Raw genomic sequence first — 9904 nt, forward strand, 5'->3', positions numbered from 1 at the left:
TATCGATTATAGTATCTTTTTGTTTTAAATGGTTTTATTTATATTACATTAATATGTATTTTTTTTCGTAAGCTATATGAAGCAAAATTTACTGGTTCAAAAGAATTTGTATTGAAGTTAATTACAATTTTGATCAAGAAGTTTGACGTGACATTTTAAATTACGACATAAAAATGTGACAAGCCGAAGTTTTGTGAAATTAAGTACAAATAGTTAAACTCGATTCTAGAGTTAACATTGACGCTCATTTCTTGTATATATGTTATCAAATATTCTCATACGAGAGAATAATTTGTGCAAAATAAGCCAATAAACATCTTGTAATAGACGTCTATCGTAAAAGAATTAGGCATCAAGTTATTAACATACTATATTACGTCACATGGTTTGTCAAACGTGTAATGTCATTGGCTCTATATGTGCGAATAATGTCAGAGTATTAGGATGGTTTTATCAAATATTTAAAAAAGATCTGTAAAACAAATGTAAATAGTCAGATATTTTTTACAATTAAACATCTAAGAAACATATATGTTTTATGTTTTATACTACTATATTTTTAGAAAACAAATGTTAACAATCATATATCTTTTACATTTGAACATTTAAGAAACATGTCGATTCCCGTGAATCTACTCATTTAAATAACATCATTTATCATACCAAAACTATTTAAAAATAAAATAAAAAATAATATAATTTTTTTAATAATTATTAACATACTATAATTGTTGTTGATTTGATATTTTAATACAACAAAATAAATTTGCGTTGACTTCAAATGAGCAAGGAGAAATAATTTAAATAGGTAAAAGAAAGGATTTCTAGATTTAGTCAATATTTATCAAAAAAGGCTTCTTAAACCCGGTCGGGTTACCGGTCTGAAAAAACCAAAACCGTCCGGTCCATGTCTTTCTATATAAATGAGTCACCATTTTTATTTCTACAATCCCTTTTTAAGTCTCTATTTTTATATGTAATCAGAAAACCATCATCTTCATCACCGTCACAGCTTGAAGGGAAAAGGGTGCTGTACAACGGCGACATCTCATCTGCCGGCAACAAAAGTTTCAATCTTCGGTTATCTATCTGGGGTAATGGACTATTCGTTTCAATCTCTGAAGTTTTTTGGTTTCTTTTTCCCTTTCTGAACTCTAATAAATCGATTAGTTTCATTGTTGTCTATTTATTGTTATGTACTTTGTTCATTCTAATTCTAGTGATTCTTTTTTCACTGAGGTTTTTGAGCTACCAAAACCCTAATTTCATCGATGTTGCTCTAGTTCAGCATTTTATCTCGTCGATTATCTTATTATTTATGTTATATTTGAAAAATATGTCATTTTGCGCCTATTATTTTTTTAGGGTTTGGAAAAGAGGTTGCAATTTTGATTGGTATATTGTGGAATTCTGCTGCAATTAGGGTTTGTGATTGACAGAGGGACACATAAGGATTGAAGATAGGGTGTTTTTTGAAGGATAATGTGTATACTGTGTGTGATTCAGAAGTGGTCAAGAAAGGTTGCTACCATGCTACCATGGTTAGTAATTCCACTGATTGGACTGTGGTTGTTATCGCAATTCTTGCCACCTGCATTTCGTTTTGAAATCACCTCGCCGAGGCTGGCTTGCGTTTTAGTGCTTTTAGTTACCCTCTTCTGGTATGAAATTTTGATGCCGCAGCTGTCGTCTTGGCGGGCTCGTAGGAATGCTAGACTTAGGGAGAGAAAGAGGTTTGAAGCTATTGAAATGCAAAAGCTTAGAAAGACTGCGACTAGACGGTGCAGGAACTGTTTGACTCCATATCGAGATCAGAACCCTTCTGGGGGTAGGTTTATGTGTTCGTACTGTGGACATATTTCTAAGAGGCCGGTATTGGACTTGTCTGTACCTCCTGGCTTGGGGCGGCTTTCAAATTCTGGGATTTTAAAAGATTTGGTTGGGAAAGGTGGGAAGATGTTAAACGGGAAGGTGTGGTCTGATAATAATTGGATATGCGGTCAGGATTGGCTGGAGAATGGTGGTAACTGGGTTAATGGGTCTCTTTCTGGGAAGTCTAGCTACTGGAAGAAGAACAGTGGTGCCTTCTTTAGTGGTGGCACTGACCACTTCTTTTCTGAAAAATCATACTCCTTTCTTCTTGTTTTTATCTGCAAGAGTTTAGCTGCTATTTTCTTTGGCATTATGTGGCTTTGGGGAAAACTCTTTAGAGTTGTCTTGGCTGAAGATGATACTTCAGCAGACGATATTAGAGGTCTGGGTAAGAAGGGTGAGAATGGGGTAAATTGTAATGAGAGCAGAAGTGAGAAAGCTCGCAGGAAAGCAGAAGAGAAGAGACATGCTAGATTAGAGAGGGAGCAGTTGGAGGAAGAGGAAAGGAAACAAAGGGAAGAGGTTGCTAGGCTAGTGGAAGAACGTAGGAAGCTGAGAGATGAAAAAGTAGTGACTGAGAAGGACCAAGGTAAGGCGTCTCCGCAGGACATCGATGAAAAACGGGAGGCCCAAAGGAAGCGCCAAGAAAGAAAGAAGGAAAAAGACAGGGGGTCTAGTAAAAGCAACTCTGATGTAGATGAAATTGAAAAAAGAGCAGGTAAGGAAACTGAAAAGAACAGGAAGGGTGAGACTGATCGTCATGAACATCACAGATCTGGGACTGAAAGTTTGAGGTCCAACAAAACTGACACAGGCCATGGTTCAAAAGTAGTCGCAGCAAATAATCTTTACAAGGGAAGTGTTGGTGCAAAATACCTGGATCGAATGAGGGGTAACTTTTTTCCATCTTCTCGAACGCTTTCCGCTGGTGGTTTCTTTGGGAAAGGCACAAATGCAAATGCTAGCAACATACGAGAAAACAAATCTAGTGCTTCTTTGGATCATGTCCAGGTTACTGCCAACAAGAGAGATCTTTTTCAGCCTGAGCGTGCATATGGGAAATCAAATGCATATGCAGATGATCAAAACCACAGTCGTCCTGTAAGTGCTTTTGTTCTGATCTGGATCCTTATAATTAGCGGTTCCACCATATTCACTGTTTGTGAAGTTATCATACATACTGCATTTTCTAATGGCAAGTTCTTGGTGACCAAACTTACCAACGTTCCCTTTTGTGGAAAGAAAAGAGATTGTGAAAATGAAGGGGGAGATAGTATGTTCTGTAGATAGCAATCATCATATATTTGGTCATATGGTGGTTGCTAGCAGTTTTCCCTTTTTTATGTGGCTGTGGCCTATATGAACAAAATCACATTCAGCTGACAATCTAATACTAAAACACAATTTGATTGATTACTTTTTTCATGATCTCTTCATCAACATGCTTTTAAGTTTAGCTGCTTTTCATATTCCTAAGTGTTCTTAGACTATCAACAATATATTTAGTTGTCCATTACATAGAATGACCTGTGATGCATGTGATGTATGATTTGTGTAAGTTGACATCTATCTCATGCAGGCAATTTTTGAGTCCCAACCTTTTCCAGCCCCCAAAAGGTCATGGCAACAATTATTTACTCGGTCTTCAACTACTACTTTGCCCACTAGCACAAATGTCATAAGCAGACCAAATGGAAAATTACAAACAGAAGCTCAAAGTTCTATAGCATCTAGTTACCCAGCGACTGAAGGACTTGATAGTCCCATTACATCTGGATTGCCTTATCCTCCACCAAAATTTTCTTATGGGAACTGTACTAGTAGTACAGGTCTTCGGTTGCCATCTAATCCCATGCTCCCTCGAGTTGGAGAAGTTCCCACTGAGCTTCTACCCGAAGAATCAGACAATTTTGAAGACCCGTGTTATGTTCCTGATCCTGCATCCTTGATCGGGCCTGTCTCAGAGTCGCTTGAGAATTTTCAGCTAGACCTTGGCTTTGTACCTGATTTAGGGTTTGAAAAGCCATGTCCTATAAAGCATATGCCTGGCTTGTCTGAAGTCAATAGACCATCACCAATTGAGGCTCCTATGTCACGGCTGTGGTTTTCTGATGAGATGCGTGCCAATTCTTTTCTTTTTCCAAGCACTCAAAAGATTCAGGATAAGACAATTTTTCCACTGGAGGACCATGATACTGCAAATGAGAAGGGATGGCAGATGTGGAATAGTTCTCCTCTTTGTCAGGATACGCTTGGCTTAGTTGGTGGGCCTTCAACTTGGTATTTACCTCCAGAGCTGAGTGGATTAAATAATGAAGGAGTAGTTCAATTGCAACCTCAAAAAACTATGGCTTCAATGTTAAGAAAAGAGGACCATGTCCCATCCAACACAAACTCTCAACAGGAACTTCGCCAAAATGTGGGAACAAGTAATGCTTTTATGCATGCTACTAGTGATGATCCATGGGCATTAAGAACTTCGTATGGGTCTATGTCAAGCAACAACCATTTATCATTAAACCTGCAGGAGGGAACTACTCATAATGAAATGGTTTATGGGGTTCCCAATGGATCTGCAGCTAACCATCAGTTTCAGCTGTCTCATGGAAGTGTCTGGGCCAAGTAAGCATCTTAATTATGATATCTCATGCATTGAATTGACAGATTTGAAATATGTTGCAAGAAAACTTGGATGTTTTGAAAATGCATGGTGTTATGTTTTTTATTTGTGGTATGATACATTGTTTGATAGACCATGGCTTCTTCTAACTCATTATGTTGGACATGCTGAAAATAAAACATCTGCTATCCTTTCCTTCTCCACCATGTGAAAACTTTTTCAACTCCTGATGGCTTGTATTTGTATAATAAGTTGATGTCATGGAAAGGCACATGCAATTTGTATAAAAAAGGTCAAAGGTTGAGCTAACGGATCATGGTCAAATACGAGCTTTGTCTTCTTGTATATATGTGAAATTTCTATTGGTTTAAAGGAATTACTAGATATGTGTGAATAACCCCTGGGAGGTAGAGGAAGAGTTGGAAGAGATGATTGTGTCATAAGTATACACATTTTGGATTAGTTTGGTGAAGATGGAAGAACAGATTTTGTCAATGGCCAGAACTAATTGATACTCTTTCTATCCTCTCACCTATGACATACATAATCTCTCTGTGTCCCACTTTTTGATAAATGGAGTAGCAAGTATAAATCTGATATATGATCTTTCTTAAGCAGTATACTGGTATAGAATGTACTCATTTTAGTCTAGATTTGTAATATCGCTACATATGCTGATATTTTTTTCTGCGATTCAGGCCTTGTGCCTTATGCTATAGTTTGCAAATACTATATACAAAATTAATGTTATTTTCATATGATGCTAATGATTGGTATGAAGAACGGTTTGCTGTATGTATACAAGTACTCTTAGCACGTGATTAGTCTCATTTAGCATGTGGTTAGTTGGGGGTAGTCTCGTTTATCCCGTGGTACATCTAATACTCGAGTGCAGAAAGTTAAATACATACTATATGTACCGCAAATGTTGCGAAATACTATAAAAGTAGGGATACGTAATACAAAATAAGTGTCAAGTAAAGAAGGGTAATTAATTTAAAACAAATTCATAAAAAAGTACTTATTGCTAAAATATATATAGAATGAATTAATTTAAGTAACCAAATTAATTAAAATTCTAATTTCTTTCTTAATAATAAATACAACAATGAAAGATAAACATACAATATGGTTGGTCAACCTTACAAATGGAAGTAAATTATTTGCTGACAACTTTTTATAAGTTATGTAGGAATGAAATGGTATTAAAGATAAGAAGAAAACAAAAGAAAGGATATGTTTGAATATTTGCTTGGGGTCGTAGAGTAGCAACATAAAATGTTTAATATCAAATAGGAGTAAGTAAGAGTTTAATGAGCACAATATCTGCAGGATAACTAGAAGGGTTGTTGAGGATTATATGTAGGGAGCGATTGATGAGGATGCTGATTGCATTTATAATATAAAAGTAGAGCGAATGAAGTTGTGATACACATAAAACCCTGTTGAAGTTGAATGGCAAGTTTAGAAGAAACGAGTGAGGCTTACAATGCTCCTAGAGAAGAGAGGTAGGAACAGAAGTTGTATAAACAAGTCTATATAGAACCAAAATCAGGTTAGGAAGACATTAGAAAGCTTATAAGTTGGGTAATTAATTTGTAACCCTAAACATATAGAAGCCAAAACATATCTAAGGACCAATAACTATTAAGTCATGCACCAATTTTACAAAAAAAATGATGGTTAACCAATTTGACTAATATTTGTTTGAAATATCGGACTAAAAGAACATTTCAGTGCTGGTTCTTCATCTGCCGTGCCAAAATGTTTCTGTTCAGCCTGGCACAATAGATTCCCGTGAAAGATTTTTTACTAGAATTGTTCTGCAGAAGAAAAATAAATATATTTTTCAAATGGTAAAGTTTTCAATGTTAAATCGACGAAGGACCTATAGTAAGCTGTCTTTTTCGTAAGTAACCCTGTATTTTCTTATAAACCCATGTTGATGAATCACTTTCAAGATAGTCGCTTGATTTTTCACTTTTAAACTTTCATTACAAGATCTTAGTCATAAAAGATATTGCTAAATAATTAATAATGCTAATTATTCAGGAGTATCACAAGGATAAAAACTACTATTTAGTGTTTTTGTTTTGGGTATGTTCCATGCTTCTTTCGGATATTACTCTTTGTTGCTTCTATGTGTCGTTTGCTCTTTTTTTCTTTTTTTTTGTGAATTACTGCAGATTTAATTCTCTTGTTTCTTATTTCGGTTTTTTTCTGTGGGACAGAAAAGAGAAGGGTGGTCCAGTTTCTGTTGAAGGCATAGGAACCACATCGACCATGATTACTCCTGTTGGTGGGCTATACTCCAACCCAGATGTACAGTCACTTTGGTCATATGAATGATTTGAGAAAAGAAAAAGAAGGAAAAAAAAATTAAAATAGAAAACAGACTCTAATATACCTTCTGTTCTGAAGAGGAAAGTTTAGAATACTAAATGCCTAGTAATATTTTCTTTCTTTACAGGGCATTTTTACTTTGGCTCTAATAGCAATCAATACAAATGCATGCATGCACAGGTACTGCCATCTGACCTTTTTTATTCAGGGTTCATGGAAACAGTCACAATACCATTTGGAATTTTGGAATAGAAGCAAGGTCTGTGTACATCCTACACCTCAACCTACCTCTATGTGAGGTAGGACATACTATGTTTGGTTTTCTTTTCCCTATTTGGGTTCTTGTTATGTTTTTAGCTCCCGCCAATGGAAAAGCTCCGCCTTTTAGGTTGGTTGGGCTAGTCTCCAGTCACGTCTTTAGAAATTGAGCTAGTATCCTTTGGTCATGTTTTGAATAAGGTTTAGTTATGTTGGAGTTACTCGTGATTGCTTCTCATGTGCGTCTAGCATGCTCACGGACGAGAGTGAGATAGGTGGGTGAAAGAATTGTGGAAGGTTCCAAGGTTTTAATTTGATGTGGTTTAATAATTTACCAATCTTGTCCCATTTCTCTGAATTTGATGGGACATTTTTGTCTCATCCCGTCTCTTGTCCTGGTCTAACGTCATGTGAAACGTGGGATACAAGTTTTTTCTCCGGTAATGTCATGTCTTGTTCTGCCTACCAAATACACCCTAAATGATTGTACAACATTACAGGAGAAACCATACACTTGGATCTTAGTGTAACCGATGTTTTCCTCTTATATGATGGTATAGGTGCAACCTGATTGGTACATACCAATAGTCAAATTGTCTTGTGGCAGTAACTATGATTTACTGACCCCCTGAATAATCGACTCGTTTACCAAGCAGAGTCTTGCGAACTCTTCCTTCTTTGGGTTCAATTACATTTGAAAGCGACTTGTAAACTCTATTATGATCATCCCTCATTGGTTGTTCGCATATTCCAATTAAGCAAATTGCATGAAAGTGTTTCATCTTAGACATTTAGATACCTAGTTTAGATCTTATAATGAATGAAAAATATAACATACTTTTGTCTGATCTATATTTTTGTATTATGTACTTTAATCTGAATGTTGGTTTGAAAAGCAAGTTACACAATTGGAATCAAACTCAATTACGTTGTATTTTATGCAATTTGCCCTTAGTTTTTTAGAGAAGTCATCATCGGTGTCTTTGGTGGAAAGGCCTAGGAACAGAAAAGCCGGGCGTTGGTCAATTTAAGCGGTTAATTTTTTTTATGAGGAAGGGTACGACATTCATGATCTTAAAAAATGACATTCACAAACACACAAAACACTAGTTTTACAATGCCCCAAAATTCAGTCAAATCCAAACACCAAAATGGCAACAAAAGGATCTATGTCATCTTCTTCTTCTTCTTCTTTGTGCTTGATTTCGCCACAAGAGACGACATCCCACCAAACCCGAACTTCATTCTCTTTGCCGGAACTCCTTTCTCACCACCACCACCTCTTTTCTCCCTGCTACCACCTTTGCTAAGAATTTGTGCCAACGAAACCTTCCATTTTATACGACTCTTCTCCGACCGCTCTTCTGCCATGACCAGTTTCCTGCTTAGTATCTGCCCTATCGACATTGTCGGAACCGACACCAACATTTTGCAACCAGAATACGATTCGTTGGTGGCAAATAGGTTAGCCTTGTGTCTAGCAGCCTCGACTCGACCCAAAACTTCTTCAAGAACCCTCGTGCAATGCTTTACATCTTCGGTTGCTTCCTCTACTCTCTTCAAGATCTCGCTTTTTGATAACTCAACGTCATCAACTTGAATCCTAGTTGCGTTGTTTCGATCATCAGAAGGGTGTGTGTTGATTTGGGCCTCTTTTTGTAGCTTCGCTTTTAGTTCTTCGAATCTAGTTTTCATTGCTAAGATTTCTTTCATGATTTCGATTGTTTCTCGTTCTTCTGGTGTCGGATTGTTTGGTAGTTGTGTCGTCGCTTGATCCTCTGCCTTTATCGCATCTTGATCGATGGTCTGCAATCCAAATGGAAAAAGAACATGATGAATGAAAGATGAAACTGGCGACAATTCAAACCATTTGTATATTATATGGACGGAATGGAATTGGATTCTGTTGGAGAGAGAGAGACCTGGAAATGGGGTTTCCAGAAGCCGATTCCACCGAATCGGGTGACGGCCTCCATGACCGACTGAAAAGGCGACGACGTGTCCACCTCCGCCATACCATTACCGTTAACGTTACTAGTATTCTCTTTGACCTCATTAAATGCCATGGCAGTGAGAGAATTTGAAAATGAAGAAGAAAAGCACCTAAAATAATGGTGATGTAACGGTTGGATTGTGAAACCCCACCTTGCTGTTTTTGTTCTCATCATTTCTCAGTATAATTATACAAAGAGGAGGGAAACATTTTGGAATTTTCTCCATCTTCTTCGCCACATGGCTACTATCAACCTAACTTCATTTATCAAATGTTTATCCGGATAAGTTTTTATCATATCACATTATCTTACCAGACATTACTAAATACATCTGGTAGAATTTTTTTTTGATTAATCACAAAACCATGAAACACTTCACAAATTATAAGAATAATAGATTGATTGTCAAACAATAGTAAAATATTTTATGTAGAAGCAAAATTAGATAATAATAATCAACAAAAACAATTAGAACAACATAACCAAAGAGCAATAGTCAATAGAAGCAGAAATTGATAAAAATATCCAACAAAAATATATAGCAATAGCAAACATATGATCTTAACGTTGAATTGTTGAAGTGCGAAAACAATCAATCATATAGAGATATCAATAACCAATATTATTGGACCTTGTTGAAGATAAAAAAAAAAGTTGAGTGACAAGAAACAATAACATATAATAAATGATCAATTAATTTTATTTTTTTTATTCTCCAATGTAATTAGTTGTTATATTTTTTAGCCCTTATTATCTACTAAATTCTTTTTGCCACATATTATATGGTACAATTTTTTGGGTTTCTTTAATTTATTAA

At 36.1% G+C, this 9904-nt stretch overlaps 2 protein-coding genes across 3 annotated transcripts; one reads left to right on the forward strand and one right to left on the reverse strand.

The window, feature by feature from the left end:
* The first annotated feature begins 978 nt into the window (after positions 1 to 978).
* Positions 979 to 7891, forward strand: LOC112507466. Of its 2 annotated transcripts, none has more exons than XM_025112066.1 (5): positions 979 to 1094; positions 1366 to 2973; positions 3452 to 4494; positions 6724 to 6814; positions 6963 to 7891. In XM_025112066.1, the coding sequence occupies exons 2-5, from the start codon at positions 1483 to 1485 to the stop codon at positions 7131 to 7133; spliced, it is 2796 nt and encodes a 931-aa protein (XP_024967834.1). In that variant the 5' UTR covers positions 979 to 1094; positions 1366 to 1482; the 3' UTR covers positions 7134 to 7891. The 2 variants fall into 2 exon arrangements, with proteins under 2 accessions (XP_024967834.1, XP_024967835.1); XM_025112067.1 differs by having other exon boundaries at positions 6724 to 6791.
* Positions 7892 to 8169: 278 nt separating this feature from the next.
* On the reverse strand, positions 8170 to 9334 carry LOC112507645 (WEB family protein At2g38370-like). Its single transcript, XM_025112301.1, has 2 exons — positions 9016 to 9334; positions 8170 to 8899 (listed from the first exon to the last, which is right to left on the reverse strand). The coding sequence occupies exons 1-2, from the start codon at positions 9259 to 9261 to the stop codon at positions 8261 to 8263; spliced, it is 885 nt and encodes a 294-aa protein (XP_024968069.1). The 5' UTR covers positions 9262 to 9334; the 3' UTR covers positions 8170 to 8260.
* Positions 9335 to 9904: the final 570 nt, after the last annotated feature.

This window comes from Cynara cardunculus (assembly GCF_001531365.2).
Source record: "Cynara cardunculus var. scolymus isolate 2C chromosome LG 2, CcrdV1, whole genome shotgun sequence".
NCBI lineage: Eukaryota > Viridiplantae > Streptophyta > Magnoliopsida > Asterales > Asteraceae > Cynara > Cynara cardunculus.